At 37.4% G+C, this 23,052-nt stretch overlaps 1 protein-coding gene across 4 annotated transcripts in view; it reads right to left on the bottom strand.

Moving 5' to 3' along the window:
- The window catches only part of CXADR (CXADR cell adhesion molecule), a 62,528-nt gene that overhangs the window by 29,055 nt on the left and 10,421 nt on the right, over nt 1-23,052 (bottom strand). For 3 of the 4 annotated variants that reach the window (XM_079101226.1, XM_079101227.1, XM_079101225.1), the window contains exons 2-3: nt 5,800-5,966; nt 2,481-2,685 (exon numbers count right to left, since the gene is read on the bottom strand). In XM_079101226.1, coding sequence (XP_078957352.1) covers nt 2,481-2,685; nt 5,800-5,966 — 372 coding nt within the window. The remainder of the gene's footprint in view (nt 1-2,480; nt 2,686-5,799; nt 5,967-23,052) is intronic. The other variant, XM_079101228.1, reaches the window with a different exon arrangement.

The following is a 23,052-nucleotide window of genomic DNA, read 5'->3' on the forward strand; positions in this document are numbered from 1 at the left end:
AATTTCCCAAGCAAAGCTAATAACTAAGCTTCCTTCCAATTCTTACTTTCTAGGGAAATCAATTCAGGTGATTTCTCCCAGCAGAGGTCATGACTCATCAGAAAACATGGAAGAAAGTTATGAGTCGTTCCTCTCTGGCTGTGTGACAGCCTCGTGAGATCACAGCATCAGTCATCCCTGCTGGCCTTCAGCAATCACGTCTTCTTTCTCCTCATATCAACTTACCCCGCTCCTTGATTTAATTCAAAGCTTACTTGACTAAAGCAGTCCTCCACAGAGCAAACGCAACAGTCAGTGCTTCCCACTTATCCATTCTGAGGAATCCAATGCTGATTCCATAACCAGGTCTGATCTGCTTGGTATATCATGAATCAATTAAAAGTCCATATCCATCTTAATGCTGCCCAGAGAACAGTACTGAAAGAATGTGTAGTCAGGGTTATAATCTCAGATACCTCTGGACCTCGGATAAGAGTTCAGACCAACTGGTAAAGAAACATTCACCTGCTTACACATTTATTCTAAAAACAACCAACCAACCAAAAAAAAAAAATAAACAAAAAGCAAGCAAATAAACAAGATTACTCCACGCATACAGAATACAGACATAGAAAGCCGCCATTTCCAGTGTTACCACAGTTCCTCCTTGGGTTCCTTGTTCAGGTTGATCTGCTTTCATACCACAGGAAACATTTTAACTAATGCCATTTAGTATAGAATCCTTTTCATCAGGACCCCCTTGGATGTCCACTCGATGAAGCTGCCAGCAAAAAATCCACCTTACCAACAAAGACAATCCCTGCTCTGATACTTATTCTTTAGAAAAGAGTTGGTGTTCAACAAGTCCGGCCCCAAACACATTAACTACTTACTGCTCTATCTTACCCCTAACCAGATCTTTACAATAAAGGAATATGGTAAAATTTGACATGGACAGACATGCCCTGATTTTTTATTTCCTGCGTATACTAAACAATTCAAGCAATCAGCATTTCCTACAAAAAGTGGATCTCCAAATGTCATCCAGAACAAGACCTAAGGTCACAGAACAGGAGGACTGACAGACTCAGAATAGAGAAATGAATAGCTGTGTTTTACTACATGGTAGCCATTGTACAGTTTGTGTAAATAAAGTTTTAGAAGCTTATTTATGAGCTATAACCTTTCAGAGCTTCTCAATTTGAAGAGATTAAAAATGCTTACTCAAAGATCACAGAATCTAGAGTCTTTGACAGTTTACAAAGAAGCTTACACTCATCTCTTTAACTAACATGATCTCCAAGACACCCTAGCAACTGTCTAATTCCCCACCTGAAGGATGAAAGACACTGATGCAGGGAGTTCAAATAACTACCTGATGTTTAATGGCCCTACTCCAATTCAGTATTCCTGCTACCACACTGCATTATTCTACAATTATTCATCATAGTAACCTCATATATTCTTTGGATAATGAAGGTAAAAGCTTTAAAGCATTTATAAATAACTTTGAACCAAATGAGATCTGACAGATTTAATGATGATTAAAACTCTATGTTTCAAAATAGTTGGCTGAGGTATAAGGAAATGAGGAGGTTCTATTTAACTCTGAGGACCCAGTAAAAAATTTAGATCTCTTAACTCCTGGCTTAGGGTTTGTCTTAGTCTGTTCTCTGTTGCTGCAACAAAATACTTGAGACTGGATAATTTATAAAGAAAAGAGGTTTATGTAGCAAACACATTTCTGGAAATCCAAGAGTATGGCATCAGTATCTGCTTGACTTCTACAGAAGGCCTCATGGTAGACGGGAAATGGGTAAGAGGAAAAAAGGTATAGGGAAATGGAGCTGACCCATGTAAGAGCCGGCTCTCATGAGAACTAATCCACTACCATAGGAACTACATGGAGCTTCCATGACCTAATTAATTCTTAAAGGTCCACTCACCTCTCACATACTGTTACGTTAGGAAATTAAGCCTGTGAGTTTTGATGGCACTAACCATATTCAAACCATAGAAGAGTTCTATCTCCTGACCACAAAACACTTCCATTGATTGATTGGGTGATTGATTTGCAGTACTGAGGATCAAAAGCAGGGCCTCTCGTGCTAGGCAAGTGATCAGCCACTGAGCTACATCCCCAAACCCTTACTTTTAATCCTGAAGAATTTCACAAGTGGAGCACTTCTTGTTTTCCTTATCAAAAAAAATAAAACTAGGGCTGGGGAGATAGCTAAGCTGGTAGAGTGCTTGCCTCGCAAGTGCAAGCCCTGAGTTCAATTCCCAGTACCGCCAAAAAAAATTAAAAAAAAAAATAATAATAATAATAAAACTAAGCTTTATATTTTATGCTATTTGAAAACTACATCAGAAGTAGTTCAAATGTTTAAAATTATTACACTAAGAAACTAAGCTCTGTCTCACATAAATGCTGCTACTACAGTACTATGACCACTGACGCTAAAATTAAGTAATCCATTAATACAAACAAGGTGACTTACCAAGAACTGTCAGCAGAAATTTCTTATTTGCAACACCAGGCGCTTTTTTCACTTTGCACTGATATGTGCCGATATCTGACAACTGTAAATTTGTGACATTTATTGAGGCATCACCAGATTTGAGATCACTACTTGTAAAATGTACTCGTCCTTTCAGATCTTGATAGTAGTTATCATATATTTTATCTCCAGAATATAAAATAATCTAAAAGAAAACAAAATAAAAGAGTGGGACAAACACCGGCATGATTAAAGGATCTCTGCATACACTATGACACTGTGGAATCCAAGAACAAAAAAAAGAAAAAAAACACTGTATTAATACAAAAAGTAACCACCATCCAAACCACAAAATGATGGAATGGAAAGGGATCAATGGGATCCTTGAGTATAGTCCCATGCTCCCATTTTAAACGGAGGAAAAGAGGTTCACAAGATTATGTAACATACCCCTATGCAAGCAAGAGATATAGGGAAACTGGACAAGGGTGAAGATTTGTTCATTCCTGCACACTCTATTTTTCCATTGCCTCAAAGGCTGCAGTATGTCAGCTAAGGGTATGAATCAAACACATAGCACCCCTTCCCAAAAAGGTTTACCATAATTTACCTGTAGAATCTAACAAAAAAGAAAATGTTTAAATCTTAATACTCAGTTGAAAGCACTTGAGGGTTCTAGACTTGAATATACAAAAATCATAAAATAGGGCTAAGATAAGTGGACCCAGATTAACAAGACCTGGCAATGAATCTTCTGTGATTAAATCAAAGACCAATTCCTATTACATTGGGTTTTCTGAGCAATGCACTGTTACAGGTTTTAATGGGAATCATCAAAGGCTAGATTTAGAAAGAAAATAAAATCTGTGTTGAATTTGGTTTAGAAGAAAACTGTGGCAGTCATCTTGAATAATCTCTAAAACTAGTTTAAAACACTTGTTAATTTTTCACATTATCACAGGAGGGACTAATGAATTCCTTCTTCTGGTCATGTGAGACTCAAGGGCCAGAAAGCAGTGACTGCCAAATTCAAATAGTAATCAAGACAACAAGTACATAACCCTGCAAATAATTTTTTTTTAATCTGAGATGCTAATTATAGGCAGTATAATCAGAATAAATGCCACTAAAAATATCCTTTCCAAGTTTATTCTGTAGGAACCTCTTGAATGGAAGGATTCGGATTCTTTTCTGTATTTTCACCTCCCCTACTTCACTGATCCCACTCCCAGTCCCTCAAGATCTTTTATTTATATACCAAGTGTCTGCAACTAGGATGCACTCAAACCAGTTTGCTAGGTAAATATAAAAATCAGGTGGATGGTCCCCAGCTGACTTACACTGCAAACACACACCATTCCATTATTTGTTCCACTCTTGCCACACCCAGTTGTCAGCAGCAACACCGAGAATCCCACCAATGGACTGCTCTAGCATCCTTTGTATTAAACTATTGGCTCATTTGCTGGGAAAGGCCATGAAGTTCAATCTCTTCTACTTTCAGTAGCTCATTTTGCTACACATACACTTTAGAAGTCTTTGAAGAAGGGCCTGGCAAACAAGATGTGTCTCAGCTGGTAGTTATTTTGTAAACTTCCTTAGTATTTTCCCATGAAAGGCTTATAAAATGAGGAATTCATATCTACTGGGCAATTTTACATGTCTTCAGACAGCATTGTCCACATGTCACATTAGCCTAAGGAGAGCAGTGGTTCACAACACACCAGCTTTTACATGATAACACAGCTAAGATGTAAGCCAGATCTGTTTGATGTGACATACTGTACAACTGATGTTTCTGTGTCGCTAATGAGCCCACAAAATGCCTGTGCATACAGTTATCTGTAAACAACCTAGAAATGGTAGGTATATTTGTCCCTATTGTACATATGAAGAAATAGAGGTCTATGTAACATGGGAGGCAGGAAAAGACAATGCAAAAGATTTTTTTTAAAAAAGTGCAGGTTTGAGAACAACAGAGAACTAGATGAAAATCTCTACGGCATATGTGGTCACTATTCTGTGCATGTCTCTTCAACTCTCTGGGCCTTTTTCCTCTTTTTTCATATGTACAATAATTGTCACTATAAGGCTGGGGATATAGTCGCATGGCAGAGCTCACGCATGAGGCCCTGGGTTCAAACCCCAGCACCACAAAAAAGAAAAAAAAAAAAAAAAAAAAAAGAAAGAAAAACTTTTCAGGGTGTTGTTTTAAGGCTTAAATAATATACAGTCACAAACTACAAGTGCATATATACAAAAGTTGAATCACCAGATTATTTCACTGTCATCTTAAGTTTCTTAGAACGTATTCTTGACAAGCAGCAATGAAGGACTATAGAAAGTATATCAAGCACTGTCTTGCACATGGCACTGCTAACTGCTAACTGAAGTGACTACATAGGAGTAAGGATGGAAGTGTCTCCAGCCTGGTCCTCCAAATTCTCATCCTTAATCAGCTTAAATAAACTGAAATAGAGGTTCAGTTAACATTATACCTGAAATTCTATTAAGCGTCCTCTCCTGTAGTCTCTCCCTAATCCTTCCACTTTTTTTTTTTTTTTTGGTCTGATTTTACTGTGTTTTAGGTTGAGGCTAGGGTTTTTGTTTTTGTTTTTAATTTTTTTTTGTTGTTGTAGATGGAATGATACCTTTATTTATTTTCATGTGGTGCTGAGGATCAAACCCAGTGCCTCACACATGCTAGACAAGCGCTCTACCACTGAGCCCCAGCCCCAGCCCATGGCTCGGTTTTTAACCCAGAAATGAACACTAAAGGCCAGGTGCTCACCTATCTCACAACTCCTGTGGACAGCAAGGCTGTGCCTGTCACTCAGCACTCGGGTCTTCCTTCCACGAGGACACTCTAGGCTCAGGCGATGGAGTGCCTCTGAGTCTCTGCACGCACCTTGTCACAGGCTTCCCAGGTCTTGTGTGTCTCAGACAGAAGCACCGAAGCCCACACTCTCCTGTCCTATGTGTCTACACCATCAGAGCAGTGGTCTGCCTGCCCCAGGCACCTCTCCACGGTGCCCTGCCTCAAACCCAGATCTCCAGAATTTTCACAAGCTTCTCTTCTTCTCTGAAGCCTTCTCTAAGAAATCTAGTCCCCTTCTGTAACCTTAGGTCACTTATTATCCATTCCACTCCATTGTAGGTATCCTCAGTTTCCGCCAGTGTGACTGCCTTCCTGTACCCAGCATGAGCAGATAGGGGCTCTCTTCCCAGATGCCTACACCCCATCTATGTAATAAGTAGTGATGGACACAGGAGAGAGAGGCACAGATATCCACAGGGAATAAGCACATATCAGACTTACCACTTGATCCACCTTCTGATTATCAGATGGTGAAAGCAGCCATTCAATGTCCAGTGGTCCCTGGTCCTCCGGACTAAGGGTAAATTTGCAGGGCAGATATGCAGTTTCCCCTTTTGCTTTTTCAATTGTCTGTTCAGGAGTTGTGATACTCAAACTTCGGGTGAAATCTGTATAAAGAAACACACACAGAACTGAGCATCTGTGATGATTCTGACATATGGCCTTACAGCCACTGAAGAGAGCGTAGTGATGTGAGGGACACAGGACAGGGTTTGGGTCCAGAAGGATGGAGCTCAAATTCATCAATGCCTTCATAAAAATGGAATGACACTATTAATATTACCTGACACCATACAATTCCTTGTAAGAGCACTGTGGACTTTGCAGCATCATATAAAAATTAAAGTTTCTACTACCAGAGGGTCTCTACATACCAGCAAATGTTTACAAATGTATTTAGTCAGAGTATCTAAAAGGTCAGTTATGTCATACAAATTCAAGGCTACATTAATTCATGTTTGCCAAACTTCCATGAACACACTGAGAATTCACTGTTCATGGGGCACAAGATGATAAATTTTGACACATTTTCTGCCTTCTTTAATTCTAATATTTTATTAAACTTGATTCTCCAGTTTCTATTAAATGCTTAAATACTTGTAAGTAATAAATTCCAGTGAGGACAATTCAAAATGAAAGGAAACGATTTATATACTGTTATGCACTGCATAACTATTTTAGTCAAAGACTGCGTATCTGACAGTAGGGTCATAAGACTCTAATGTTGTGGGGAAATTCCCACTACCTATAGTATTTTTACTGTACTTTTTCTGTGTTTAGACACACAAACACCATTGTATCATAACTGCCTATAGTACTCAGCATGCACCATGCTTTCAGGTTTATAGCCCAGGAACAGTGGGCACAACATATAGCATGGGTGTACAGTGGACTGTACCATCCAAATTTGTGTAAATACACTCTTCACACAATGACATAATGGACTAAAGATGCATTTTCTCACAATGTGCCTCCATCATTAAATGACCCATGACTGCATGTTTTTTTTAATTTCCAGTCAACAAATGGGCTAAGGAAATGAATAGACACTTCACAGAAGAAGATCTACAAGCAATCAATAAACATATGGAAAAATGTTCAACATCTCTAGTAATAAGAGAAATGCAAATCAAAACCACCCTAAGGTTCCATCTCACCCCAATTAGAATGGCGATTATCAAGAATACGAGCAACAACAGGTGTTGGCGAGGATGTGGGGAGAAAGGTACACTCATACACTGCTGGTGGGGCTGCAAATTAGTGCAGCCGCTATGGAAAGCAGTGTGGAGATTCCTTAGAAAACTTGGAATGGAACCACCATTTGACCCAGCTATCCCACTCCTTGGCCTATACCCAAAGGACTTAAAATCTGCATACTACAGAAATACAGCCACATCAATGTTCATAGCTGCTCAATTCACAATAGCCAGACTGTGGAACCAACCTAGATGCCCTTCAATTGATGAGTGGATAAAGAAACTGTGGTATATATATACTATGGAATATTACTCAGCCATAAAGAATGATAAAATTATGACATTTGCAGGCAAATGGATGAAATTGGAGAATATCATGCTAAGTGAGATAAGCCAATCTCAAAAAGCCAAAGGACGAATGATATCGCTAATAAGTGGAGGTTGACACATAATGGGGGGGAGGGAAGGGTTAGAGTTAGGGTTAGGGAGGGGGGCAAGTATGGAGGAAGGAACTACTGTATAGAGGGTAAAGAGGGGTGGGAGGGGTGGGGGGAAGGGAAAAAAATAACAGAATGAATCAAACAACATTGCTCTATGTAAATTTATGATTACACAAATGGTATGCCTTTACGCCATGTACAATCAGAGAAACAACATGTATCCCATTTGTTTACAATAAAAAAAAAAAAAAAAAAATATTATCTTTAAGACATTTCTTATTGTTTATCTCTTCCTGTATCCTTCTGGGAAAGCTACCAATCATATTTAAAAAGACATCTTAAAATCCCAAACTTATTCTGAAATTCATATTTCACAAAAATTCCATTTACATCCTAACTAAAGAGAAAATCAATGCTAGATGGCAATGTCTGAAAAAGATATAAGATACCCTGAACTACACACAAAAATTACCATAAACATTCTCCCAGTTGGATTTGTTAAAGAGAGGTCTTGAACAGCCTGCAATGGGGCAAGATCTCAGTCTCCTCCTTGCTAATAGTTTCTTTTATATATATATATATATATATAAATTATTATATAAACTATATCATAGTTTATTACATATGTACTACATTTATTATAAATACTATATATAAACTATTACTATATTACTGGTATATCTTAGATGCATAAAGTGTAGAAATAAACTATAAGTGAAATCACTCTATTTCTTAATCACAAGAGAAAAATCAGTTCCATAAATTCAATTCTGTTTTAAAAAAGGAAAGTAATTCAATTCATATCAATTTGCACATAAAAATAGGTGTGCTCAGTACTTGTCTTCAAACAAGATGAAACATTTGAAAGAGCCATCAATTTGATCTGAAATACAAATTTAGTCTACAAATGAAATCATATATAATTTGTATTTTTTACTCCTTACAATATAAAAGTGTGCACAGCACAAATTGTCATATCTGTGGTTCCTTGTGATAACCTAACATTTCCTTAAGTATAAACACAAGCATCTAATGTGTGCAGATCCCTAAGTTTCACCATTTTCTGTTAAGAGGCAGCTCTACCACTTGGGTCACCTTGTTACCTGACACTGATGCTCAGGGCTAGGCAATGACCTGGGAGAGACCCTAAGAGCTAAGCTTGTGGTATGGTTCCCTGCCTTTTTCCTTTTCCCCCTGTTCCCACCCATAAAAATAAACATATCTGCTGAGCATGATGGTGCACTCCTATAATCCTGGTGACTTAGGAGGCTGATGCAGGAGCATTGGCTAGTTCCAGCTCAGTGTGGGCAACTTAGTGAGGCCCTAAGCAACTTATCGAGACCCTATCTCAAAAAGTGAAAAGTACTGGGGATATAGCTCAATTTCTAATACAAAAAAAGAAATGGAGTCTGGTTTTGCTTTGGTCAATAGAACGTGGCCAGAGTGCTGCTGTGCAGGTTGAGCCTTTAGTCCTCAAGAGCACTTTCTGTTCATCTTCCCCTCCTTGGACCACTGCCACAAGGGAAAGAACAGCAGTGTCTGACCAATAGCTTCCCCTCCTCAAAATGTATCCATCCTAGAACAAGCAGACCCTGCATAAGCCAGAACTTCAATTCCAGCCTAGCCTAGTCTGGCATTGTCAAGATTATGAATACATGACTTTTGTGAAAAGCCTCTTAAGATGGGATTGGTTTGGTATATAGCAAAGATGGATGATACACCATCTGAATCCACCAGTTCAGACCAAATCAACTATCAAAAGTCCAAATTACTCCGTCTTCTCTTCGTGTCCACATATCTTATTTAAAATTACATTACTTCATACTTCTGAGTACAATCACAAATGTTCCTGAATAAATATTTAAACCTCTGAATAAATATTTTTTGTCATTTCTAATAAACTTACCTCATTCCTACCATATTCACTAGATATCTGTCACCTTTCCACCTGACAAGGACTTTGCCCTTCCTTCTCTGAATGTTCATTTACAACATCTGGGTCACCTATTTGGCAATTAGCATATGGTACCTTGGATTGTCCCCCGCCCCCGTTTATCAATTTTATGGTGAAGCTGACTCATAGCACCCAGGGTTTTGTCATATCTCCTAGATATTGATGAACCTATCTTCTTCCCATGCTACTTTGTCTTCTTAGGAACTTTTGAAGTGCATTTCCTGGCTTGCCATTAAATAATTAGCTCTATTAAGGTTGGGAGAACTCATGGATACATCTACCTCTTGATGTGGTTCCCTGCACATAGTAGAAAATAACTGGTGATTAAATTATAAGTTTCATCAATTTTAAAAAGTTTTTTGAAAAATCATTAATATGCCATAAGAAATTCCTGCTACTTCGAGTGCTTTTTATAGCTACTAGAATTTATTGTCTCATTTAATTTGTCTAGTATTAATATTGCTTGTATCAAGTAAGATAAGAAATACCCTAAGTACGTTGCAGAATAAAAATTTCCTTTCAAAATGAATCAAGACAGTCTAAAAATATAAAGGAAAAAAATCATATAAGTGAGAATTCAAAATTACTATAAATAACAAAGCTTCATGGTCATATATGTTTTTGGAGTTTTCATTTTGTAGAAATCAAATAAAAATTTAAATGACATTGATTAGACATATTTTTTTAAATAGGCCAAAGGACATAAAGATTTTATTATAAAATGTTACAACACAAAACTGGTCTTCTCCTTTCAGCTAAACTTACATAAAAGTTAAGTTTACTTTGTGTTAGTTTCAGTTAAACTTATACAAAATTATATATAATGCTGCATAGACAGTGAACTACATATGACTGTGTGTCTCAAATACACCTGATATTGCTGTCCAAATCTGTAAGACAAAATGTTCATATTTTATAAGTACCATTTACCAATAAGGTCACAAAGGAAATCTGGGGTCCTGGGTAGTAATGGTCCAAAGAGGAAGATGAAAGATTCACAGCCAGGTCTGTCTGAGTCTGTGCTCTTTCCAGTGTTCTTTGATGTCCTATTTATTCAAAAGTGTGTGTGTACGTGTGTGTGTGTGTAACAAGAAAATCCAGGTAGAGTTGCTGTAAATACAGAAAATGTTCCAAAATAATTCTCTAATTGACAACAAACAATGTGAAAATGGGCTCAAATATTAACAAGATTTAAGTTAAGGAGAACATCCTGACTACCCTACCTATGGCATTAGAAACAATAATTGAAAAAAATAAATGCTGAATCTCATCTAAATGATTAGACATCTAAATGTGTAAGAGTTCAAAGGCTAATTCATGCTCTCAGTAGTTAACAATACACAAACTCATCAGAAAAAAATGCAACTTAGTTTCATATTATCTTTCATTCTTTCTTGTTTGATATAGAAAAAAATACTTAAATTTTATAAAACCACCTTTAAAAAAAGTATTATATGTGTGTGTTAATTTCCCACTGCTGTGACAAAATACCTGAGATAAACACTTAAAAGGAGGATAGATTTATTCTCATAGTTTCCATGGACCCTCTGGGCCCTCAGTGTGGCAGAACATCATTGTAAGGAACAGATGGTAGAGCAAAGCTCCTGACTTATGGTGGTCAAAAAGTCAAAAAGAGGAAGGAGTTAAGGTCACAACACACCTTCAAGGGCACGCCCCCCCATGACATAACTTCCTTCCACTAGGCTATACCTCCTAATGTTTCTACCACCTCCCAAAAGCAACAGAGTCTAGCCAAAAAGCTTTTAACATGTGAAACTAACATGTGAAACAGATCCAAACTATAATAGTATATGGATACAAACTTGTAAAGATATAGTCTAAACTGATAACAAATTATTTTTGACAGCTGAGGTTTTGAGAAAGGTAAATGCCCATTTCTACTTTTTTTGGAAATTTTATTTATATACAGATGACCCTCCATTTGTGGGCTTTGCATTCACAGATTTGACTAATCTTGAATTGAGATTTTTTTTTAATTACACCTGTACTGAATATGTACAGACTTTTTCTTGTCCTTATTACCTATACAGTTTAAAAACTATTTACATAGCATTCACACTGTAATATTATAAGTAATCCAGAGATGATTAAATGTCTACCAGAGGATATGCTTCAGTTACATGGAAATACTGTGCCATTTATATAAGAAACATGAGCATGTTTGAAAATCTGTGAGAAGGACCAATCCCCCACAGATACCGAGAACTATACTGCTTGAGAAATTGTAAACAGATTTTTAAATGATTTTCATTGTTTTTTTTTTTTTTAATGTTTAAAACGTTCTACTGTTCTTCACTGTGTTGAACTAAAAATGAATTGAAATCTCAAGATTGTGCAAAACAGTTGGGTTTCCTAGCAACAATGAAAGGTCTCCTTCCACAGACACACAGTTTTTCTGACGTACGCAACAGTGACTAGTAGTATGAGACAAAGGGCAGACACTTGGTCTCATGTAGTGTCCTGGGGCTTCTTTCCTAATACTGCCCAATTTTATTTATGCAGCAAATTGAGTGATAATTTAATCTGCAAACCACTTTCAGGTTCAAACCTGATTTGAAAACGAAATCAATTAAGAAATCTTATGTTATTCAAACTCATAGAGTGTGATGAAATATGCAGCACATTCATAAGCCGCATGTATTTGTAGAGTCCAGTTAATAAGCGGTTCATACTGGAGTATATAAACAAAATGAACCACATCTCATATTGGCAGTGATTGAAATAACATCTCCCAGTTTTCTGTTTGCTTTTTCAATCTTCAATTACCAAATCATTTGGATCGTCAGAGCTTCTCTGCTGTCCAGTCTGACTTCTTTCTGAGCATCAAAGTGACATGAGTTCATCAAAGACTATTTTTCAGCCCTTGATGTCACCTCCTACTAAGACCATGGAAGCTCATTTTCTAAAATAAGAATGGAGCATAATCCTGGACAATGGGAGGACCCAGTCCTCTGGAAGGGAGTCAGTATTCTGAACAGACAACAAGCCTTGATTTCTTTAACCTGATTTTCCAAGTTTAAGTTACTTGCGAACCTAATTGATTTAAGAGATCTTTTTCTTCCAGCAACCTCAAAAGCATAGGAAGTTCGACAACCTTAAAATTACGGAATATTAGAAAGTGCTCAGGAAATGTTATGGTTGCTTTTTAAAAAGAAACCTCTTTGTGAGAAATCTTCTGTGAGAATTTTTAAGTGTTTTGAGTGCAGAAAGCCTTGAAGAAAAGTAAAGAGAAAAAGACAAAATGAACCTATGAAGGAAAACCAAGAATCTGACTCTGTTAAAACACTTTTAGTTAGAAAATCACCATCTGGCAAAACCACACTAATAACTGCTTCAGGCAAGATACTGAAAATTAGTGCAACAAGAGGATGAGAAACAGGATGTTTTACATGGTGTCAAAAAATTTTTCTCACAAAATATTTATCAACAGTAGAACAAGACACACATTATCCTATACACATGTATAATTACACTACTGGTGTGACTCAGCACCATGTAAAGCCACAGGAATGAGAAGTTATGCTCCATTTGTGTACAATGTGTCAAAACACATTTTACTGTTATGTATGACTAATTAGAACAAATTAAAATATATTTATCAATTACACAGAGAAAAGGAATAACTTCACAATGTGAAATTCATGTAAGCACCACTTTAACCAAATGATCAAAGTTGCATTCAGAACAAATAAACATCGTGTGCCTTCGGATTCAAAAGATATGATATTACTTTCATGGCAATGCACACCAAACAAAAAATGCATAGTCTAGACATGAAGACATGGAATAATCCTAAATGCATGTTACTAAGTGAAAGAAACCAATCAGAAAAGCCTACATTCTGTTCAATCGCAATAGTACAACATTCTAGAAAAGGCAAAACTTGGACAGTAAAAAGATCACTGGTTGACAGATTAGAGAGGAGGGGGGATGAAAGGTAGAGCAGGTGATTTTTAAGGCAGCAAAACCCTTCTATATGATAATGTAACAATGGCTACATGTCATTCTGGATTGGTCCAAATCTACAGAACCAGAAAGAAGAGTGAACCTTAGCATAAACTACGTGCCATGGGTGATAATGATGTGTCGATAAAGATTGATCAGTTCTAACAAATGTACCCTTTGGCTAGTGGGGGAGACTGGGTGCGGAAGTGGGCAGGGGTTACAGTAGAACACCCTGTACTTTCTACACAATTTTGCTGTAAACCTAAAACTGCTCTAAAATTTTTATAATAAAAAAGACAATGAGGGAATATGTAACCACATTCATAATTGAAGAAATATAAATTGGAACAATGTAACAATTTATTCCTCATATAAAACTCAGTGTTTAAAAATTTTCGTGTAAATCAGGCATGCTGGCATTGATCTATAATCCCACCTACTTGGAAGACTAAAGCAGAAAGTAAGATCCTGTCTCAAAATAATAAAATGAAAAGGGCTGAGATTTAGACCAGTGGCAGAGCACTTGGCTAGCATGTACAAGGCAAAATAATAAAAATAATGATGGTGATGGTGATGGTGGTGATAATGATGATGATGAAAGCCAACCTTGGCAACTGTGTTGGAAACAGGCAACATGGAAACTCAATCAGTTCAGCCTACTATCAACAGAAGGTACTGCTAGCACAACTTAGCATTGTGGGATGAACTCTATGGTGCAGGGCTCACATGTTCAAGGACATCATTCACCAACACACTCATTCCCTGATGTATTCTGAAACAAGAAAACATCTCAAAACAACCCAAATGCTAAATAACAGACAGGAAAGTCAGGGTTAAAATAATCTGAGCTCATCTATCTCCCTGTGACAAAAACCTAGGGTAACGGTATCAGGTAGAACCACTCTCCTCCTGCAAAAAATTTGGCTTTTGGCTTTTCAGTCATACAATTTACTTTCCTCCATATTAATGGAAGTAAGACAAAACATTGCCACTTATGATTTACTTCCATTCACCTGACAGCAAGGCGAATCATCTAATTAAATTACTTCTTTCAAAAAGAACATTACCTTAAACATATAATAATGTGTGGTAAACATACTAATATAATATAAATAAAGAGGACTGTGCTATGGACTGAATGCCCCCTTAAAATTTGTATATGAGGGCCCCAATCCCCTACGTGACTGCTTTAGAGATACGGGCTTTCACAGGAGGACTGCATGTTAGAGGCCTATCTGAGCAATTTAGTGAGACCCTGTCTCAAAATAAAAAACGAAGAAAGGGCAGGAGTATAGCTCAATGTTAAAGCATTTCTGGGTTCAATCCCCAGTACCACCAAAAATTAAAATTAAAAAAAAAAGGTGGCTTTCAAGGTGATTAAGGTTAAATTAAGTTATAATGGTGGAGCTTTGAACTGACAGTACTGGTGGAAAAGGAGACATCAGAGCTCTTTCTTCACCTGGAGAGAACCAAGATGAGAAGGCAGTTGTTTAAAATCAAGAAAGAAACCAAACTTGCTCGTATCTTGATCTCAGTCTTCCAGCCTCCAGTATTATAAAAATAAAGTTTTTGTTTAAGCCATCCAGGGTGCAGTATTTTGTTACAGTGGCTCAAACAGACTAATACACACTACCTAAAGTTCCTTGTAAGAGGCACACTGTTCAATAGGACAAAATCTCTGAAGAAGATTTAAACATATTGAAATTTACCAAACAATGGAAAAATGTGCTTATCAATCCACAGTCAAATCAATCCACAGCTAGTAAAGATGGCTATGAGGGAATTCCTTACATGACTCTTCCAGGCAAGAAGTAAATAATAATAAAAATAATAATAATAAATTGACATTAAGGTACAGAGGCATATGAAAATTTAAATTTACTGCTTATCTGTAAGTAGGCACTGTGCAACGGGCCTTATATTTATTATTTCATTTAATCTTTTTTGTTATTTTTAAAGATATACATGACAGTAGTGTGTATTTTGACATATTATATATACATGGAGTATAACTTCTTCTAATTAGGATCCATTCTTGTGGTTGTACATGATGTGGCGTTTCATACTCCAACATAGGAAAGTCATGTCAGATTCATTCTACTGTCTTTCCTTTTCCCTTCCCCTCTTCCCTTCATTCCCTCCATCTAATCCAGTGAGCTTCTGCTCTCTACCCCCTACCTTCATTTACACTTTACAAAATGTATGAAATAGGTATTAACGATGACACCAAGGAACTGTTTCTCATGTGAAATCTGGGTAAACGTTGAATAACACCAGTTTACTTACTCCAGACCCAGGAAAAAGAGTAAGAGGGGGTAACAGATGATAAAAAGGCACTGGTATAAGAAAAAGGAGAAAATAAGGCAAGAAAATTCATTAGCAGAAAAAGAAAAAAACTGATAAGGCAAGAGTGATCTTTGTAGATCCCCTAAGAATCTAAAATGAGCAAAGCACAAAACACCAACAGTTTTGAAGATGGACTGGAAGACCTTTCATGGTGTAAGAAAATAATTAATTTCAGAATTCAACCCACACACTTGATTTGGGGGCAGAAGGAGCCAGTGACATCAAGTTGCAGTGGGTTTGTTCCCCCAGAAAAACACCGAATCTGAAGCCCAATCTTGGTGATGAGACCCACCACCATCACCTGTGGCAATCAATCCCTGCATAAGATCATGAATACAAGAAACAGCTGCATTACCAATTGATTTGCATCAACCTGGAAATAAAACTAACGGAGGCAGGTATCAACATTCACTTCCTTTCTCAGTGTAGCAAATATTATATCCTGTTAATTCTGTCGTCTTAATATATTCCAAATCCAACCATTTTTATCCACATGCAGCCCACTATCATCTCTCCCATGCCTCAACAGAGTCTGCTAATGGCTTCCCTGTATTCACTGCTTCTCATTCAAACCTATTCTCCATACTGCCAAGAGTTCTCTATTTTTTTTTTTTTTTTAATTTTTTAAAGAGATGTCATTGACATGTTTGCAAACTTCCAATGGCTCCACACTGCTTCAGGCACTTGAACTCTCCTCCAATGCCCTGTATGATCTGAAACCCTCCACCTTTGACTTCTTCCCACTCCCCACTTTCATAGAAGGCTACATTTCTCTCCCCACTGTGCACTCACACACTTTAAGATACCTCCTCTCTTCCATCCCATTTTTGAGGCCAACTCCTACCACCACATTCTCAGGTCAGTCTCTTTTCTTCAGAAAGCATTCCTTTGCCCATAAATGACTGAACTAGGTGTTCCACATACTCCTCAGGCCAATGATAATGCCACCATCACAAGAACTGATCTCACTGCTTTATTCTGTCCTTTCCAACCTTCACCTCTACTATTTCACATCTGACTTTGAAGTCAGAGACCAAGATGGTCTTGATGATCACTGTTTTCCTTTGGCACGGCAAAATTTCAAGTACTCAGCTAGAAGTCAACAAATATTTGCTGAATGAAAGTTTTCTTTGTTCTATCTTAAGGAAACAAACAAACAAAGGAATGTTTGGAAACACTTTCTGTGTTTTTACCTATCCAATCCTAGAGGGAAAAAAATCAGAGAAAGCATTAAGGGAGCAAAAACAACTAAGTCCATAGTTGTGGAACACCCATGGTGGTATATGCTCTCCCTTTTAGGTCTGAAAGGCCCATTTTTTCCTTGCTTCACCTTCTCCAATCAAGAGCACCTCTGGCCATTCACCAAAGTACATCTAACCTGTCATTTCCTCTCTGAAGTTTCCCTTGTCCCCAAAAGTAGTGTTAATTTCTTCCTCCTATGTATTATATTTCTCCATTACAGGTAATTGTTTCCGTGTACCTCCCCTGAAGCACATATTTTTACTCATTTAATAAGGTCTTGGTGCTTCATATCTGAAGGGTGTGTCCTAAGCCTCATTAAATGGGTCTGCGGACCAAGCAAGTAGAGGGAAGGAACTCAGCAAAGTGAAGGTGAAGCGAAGGAGCCATTTGAAAGAGGAATGGGGATGGGAGAGAGGACCATCAGACCTTGCAGGGAAAGCAAAGAAGTCAGTCATGAATATGGCTCAGAGGGAGATGAGCAGCCTGGTCATTGCTGCCTGCTATACATGGAACCACAGACAGAATACTTACTATTTTTATAGATAGCTATTTTTAACAAGAGAAATGTGTTAAGAAAAACTTACATGCAGCTTTTCTAAAAGCACAACTACAGTTAAAGAAAAATTGCTTGATTATCTTTCAACTACCTCTAAGGCAAAATGAAGCACAAAGAAAAAATTACACATTTATGCAAAAGAGCTAGTTATCCCAAAAATATTAACATAAGGGAAAAATTTAGGAAATAATAAGAGAACTTTCAATTCACATTCCAAAAGTCTTGTACATTTTTTTTTCAAAAGGATGCTGGAATGACTTCAATGTCAAGTGTTATGAAAAACTTACTTACAAACTTACTTAAGCTTTTTCAGACCTGTCAAAGCATGTTATCAGTGTCACTATTTTAGAAAGGACACATTCGTAATATTGCTGAGTTCAGATCCCAGAATTCATCAGCCTTAATATTAAAACTGTAATATTGAAAAATGATTCACCAGAGCTGGGCAAGGTGGTGCATACCTGTAATCCTAGAGGCTACGGAGGCTGAGGCAGAAGGATTGTGAGTTCAAAGCCAGCTTCAGCAACTTTATAAGACCCTAAGAAATTCAGAGAGACTCTGTCTCTAAATAAATACAAAAAAGGCCAGGGATGTGCCTCAGTGGTCATGTGCCCTTGAGTTCAATCCTCAGTACCAAAAAGAAAAAAAAAGAAAGATAATTCACCAGAGCAATTTTAAGAAATGAATTAGAAAAACTGGGAGCTAGTATTTTTAAGGGACTGATAAGGACACGAACAATTTTGTGTGTCTGACTACAAATACTATAAATGTCTAAGTTGGCAAGTCACAGACATTCCAAACCTATGCAAAAAGGCACAGCAATACTACTTCCTTTCCCCCTTCAACCATCTATGCCAACCTGCTTCTTACAGAAGTTGTTTTGAGATTAGATATTTGTGACAGTTACCACAATGGCAAATGCCCATTTTTATAAATAAAAAAGGAAAGATACTTTGAACTATTAATATAATTAACTACACCAACTAGGCCTTTAAATATTTTTGAGGGAGATAAGAAAACAGGTAGATAGTATGCCCTCTGCTGTCCAGGAGTTTTAGTGGTTTAATTCCTGTAGGTACAAAACTAATGTGCTCAGAGCTAAGAAAATTATAACTTAGTCTGATAATAAGAATGAGTGAAATGCCATAAGGATGATTTTCACTTTTCTAGGTACTTTTTACAAATGTCAACTCCTGGCTCCCTACCCACAATGAGAATCAAAAAGTAAGTACCAAGTGAATCAGTTGAGATGGAAATGGGGAAGCCATCATCTCAACAAAAAAATAGCCAAGCACTTTTCAAAATACCTTATACACATTTCTTTCCTTCTCATAATGACTCCATTAAAGAAATACTAGTATTATACCCACTTTAGGGGGGAAGAAAGAAAGACACTGAGCTAATGGAGCAATATGACAAATGCAGGCAAATCTCAGCTGCATTCATCCCGGGTCCAAGAGTAAATCAGTGAACACCCCAGACACAGAGATTTCATTTCTGAAATCACTATAAAACATAATGAGTACCCCATTAGAAACCCCATTCCAATCACCATGGTGAGGAAGGTCTGGAGTTTACACTAGTCCTCTTCTACACTAGAGTTCTAGGTAGCAATTTAGGTAAAGTTTGGGGTAATATTTCTTTTCTTTCTTTTTTTCTCAACAGAGAACTAAATATCAGACTAGAAATCTGTTGTCAAATCTATTACACACACACACACACACACACACACACACACACACAAGCTGAGTATCATTTTGGACAAGTTGCTTCTCTAGGGCTCAAACAAATTAAGGGTGTTAAACTAAACTACATATTTCGGATCTAATGATGTTCTAGTTCTAGACCATCAATCAGTCAACTAACAAGAAGCCTTTCTGATACGGTCTCTTCCCCTGCCTGCATATCTATTGAGATATCACATATCTCAATGGCATTAGCAGCCCGGAGTCCACTTCCCCCCAAAATGCAGACATTGCTTAAACAATGGCATCCTGAATTATAGAAGTAGTCCAGTCCATTAAGAGCATGGGTTTCTAAGTCAGATCTGAGTTCAAATTCAAATTCAGCTTATTAACTGCTCGGCCACTGGCAATTTCTAGTCTCATTATGACTAGATGTTTTCCTCTTTAAAATGAATACCAACAGTAATAATGCCTATTTCAATATAGGGATTAAATAAAATAATTTATATAAAGCTCTTCGAATAATTTCACCATAAGCTGGTATTCACTCTTCAGGAAACAATGGCTAGCAGACAATTAATTGGCTGGCATCTTAGAAGCTTGTCACTCCTATCACGATGCAAACTCTGTGTGTTGAGAGGGACTTTATTGATCTTTTTCACCCTTAACAGCTAGCAGTGCCTTCCACATAGAAAGAACTCAACATTTGCCACATAAAGAAATGACAATGAGAGACAGATGAGCACAGTGGTGCGAACCCACAATCCCAGCAGCTTGGGAGGCTGAGGCAGGAGGATCGCGAGTTCAAAGCCTGCCTCAGCAATTTAGCAAGCCCTAACCAACTCAGTGAGACCCTGTCTCTAAACAAAATACAAAAAAAAGGGCTGGGGATGTGACTCAGTGGTTAAGCACCTCTGGGTTCAATCCCTAGTACACACCCCACCCCCCAAAAAAAGAAAGAAATGACACTGAAATGTATTCACTGGTGACATAAGGCAAACCTGATTTGGTGAAGGCTCTGTGGAGGTGGAATGCCACACAGCTGTCAACAAGGTTGTGAGCAGAGAGAAGTGACTACTGTCTTGAGGAACTTGGCCTTCCAGGAGAGAATGAAAAGCGCAGACAGAATGTGATGTGAGGTCAGGGAAAGGTTGTTTTGAAAATGACAACTATTGAGCAATTTTAAAGTCAAGACAAAAGGGCAAGACAGACCCTGGTGGTGCATGCCTATAATCCCAGCCCAGGCAAAAGGATCGTAAGTTCAAGGCTAGCCTGGGCAACTTTAAGACAAGACACCTTTAATTAAGACTGGAGGGAAGAGGGTGTGGTGTGGCTCAGTGGTAGGGCGCTTGCCTAACATGCTCAGATGCCCTTGGGCTCTATTACCAGCACCACAAAAGCAAACAAAATGAAAAAGACCAGAGAGAGGGAAGGATGTAAGGATTGGTACAGTTGCAGTTAAATTCACATACTGGGGTTCAAAAAATTAAGGGAATGTGTACCAGCTAAGCTCTATTTTCTCTGTGACAAAGGAGGCAAACTATATTAACTTAGAATAAAGACAGTGAAAACTCCTGTCTCTGGATTTAAACATGCCAAGAGAAATGGAACGGTCTTACTTGTTTTCTGAAACATCCAACACAATACCTTGGCTATAAATTCATGTCACAGTACGTATTTACTCTGGAACTTCCACAGGAATGAGAAGGCTTATGAGAAATATTTAGTATTTCTTAGAAAGCAGGACTAGTGAAAATGTAAACTCTAATGGAAAGCCAAACAGGGAGTTAAAGTAAATAAGAAGACAGATTTACCACAAGAATCTGCTGAAATGGATTGTGATCCACCCCTCCCCTATATCCCTGAGACATGAATCTGAGAGAAGTATTCAACTCTCAATTGCAATCCAAATTATCCTAGTCCTTCTTTTCAATCTAAATAGTATATTACATCTCCCTTGGCCTCTCATACACAGATGCTAATTTCAGAATTCTCTAGCAAAAAGAAAAAAGAAATGCAAATAGGGTGCTTTGCATTGTGGGTAAAGCAGACCAGTTGCCATGGTGAATATTTTCATCACCTTCATAAAATATGTATCACTCCATTTTAGGAAATCTTCCTTTGCTTCCTTGCTCACAAAAAACTCAGGTTATTTCTTTTCCTTTTTAATTAACATAAGACAGAAAAAGTGACTTTTTGCCCCCTCCTCAAGAAAAATTCACTCAGATGAAATAAGTGTCTTGTAAAGATGAGATCAAAGAAAATAAGAAACCTCAGTAACAGTACAATGAGTAAACTATGTGTCTCCTTATGGAAAAGCCTGAAGTCAATAAAGAAATGGTTACTTACAATAAGATAATCATACCCACTGGGAGCATATCTAAATTCATTCCTTCAATGTTGGTATAAATCCCTTTTTAACATCCCACAGTGAATTCAAATATCCTCAGCAACCATTAGGAGGGCCATTCTACCCAGTTTATTTTGCCCCTCTCCATAAATGCATTTTTCTCCCTTTGGTCAAGTTAAAAATATGATTTCTGGGCACAGACTTATTTTTTTCTGACATATTTAAAATGTGAATGCTCCTAACTATTGAATAAGGACAGCTGTTATAATTTTGTGTGCAGGTAACAAATTTTCTCATGAATACAAGAAACTAAGTAAGAAACAATAGACTTTAAGCTCATTGCCAACAGGAAACAGTTTATGACACAAATAATAATTTCAGAAGTAAAATCTCACCAGAACCATTCCAAAGGCATGTTCCATTGGACAAAGCTGTTCTGATGGCAATATGCGCCTGTGCTTTTTCAGGTTAGATGTTCTAAGACTAAACAGTGGAAGTAAAGCCCCAAGTTCTAGCCCTATGCTGACCACTAAACTAAGGCAGCTGCCAGACACTGCAAAGACAGCTGGCATAAAATAAAAGGAGCTTTTACCCAAGTAAACACTGACCAGATTTCAAAGATAGTATGAAAAACAGTAACATCTCAGTGTTTTTAATTTGACTACATATGAAAATATACATATATCTTTTATATAAACTGGGTTAAACAAATTATATTTAAATTAATTTCACCTCTTTCCAATGATCTTTTAATGTGGCTACTAGAAAATGTTAAATTACACATGTGGCTTGCATGATACTTAGGTGGGACAACACCACTTTACACTATTGCCACACGTGCTGGACTCAGGCTTTAATTCCCATCAATGAGAACAATATGATGTGTCCTTATTGCCCTAAGGCGGTTGAGTGGATTCAAATGTGATATGTGTGAAATTGTGTTAAAAAAAATATGTTCACATTTCTAGCCCACATTTAACAGTTCATTCTAAAAACATCAGATTTCATATTGTTCAACCTTCTTAAGAGTCAATTCTTACTGCAGAACTACTCTGGCACAAAGTCAAAGTTTTTATCTAGTCCATTAAAGAAACACTATTTGAGAAAGGTCTGGTATTCAACAGTTCAAGACATATCCCTTGCGAAGACTGAGGTGGGTCAGCGATAGTCACACTTTGGATTTAACAAAGACAGCTCAACAAAGATGGTTCCCTGTATCTGGCTGTCCCATGGGATTCCTTGAGAGAACTTCATCTGTGCAGCCCTACCATCTTTCCTTGAACAAACCTATAAGGCTCGCATAGAAAACATGTCTATACCAGGGAATGGTACAAAAGTAACCGCAACTTGTTTCTTTGAGAAATCTAAATATTTTTATTTCTTAGAAATAAATGAAGTAAAACTCATTCCCACTCCAATCTGTAAACTTTGAAAGCATCAAAATGATGTAAACGTTTC

This window comes from Sciurus vulgaris, assembly GCF_902686455.1.
Source record: "Sciurus vulgaris genome assembly, chromosome: 10".
In the NCBI taxonomy this organism is placed as follows: Eukaryota; Metazoa; Chordata; class Mammalia; order Rodentia; family Sciuridae; genus Sciurus; species Sciurus vulgaris.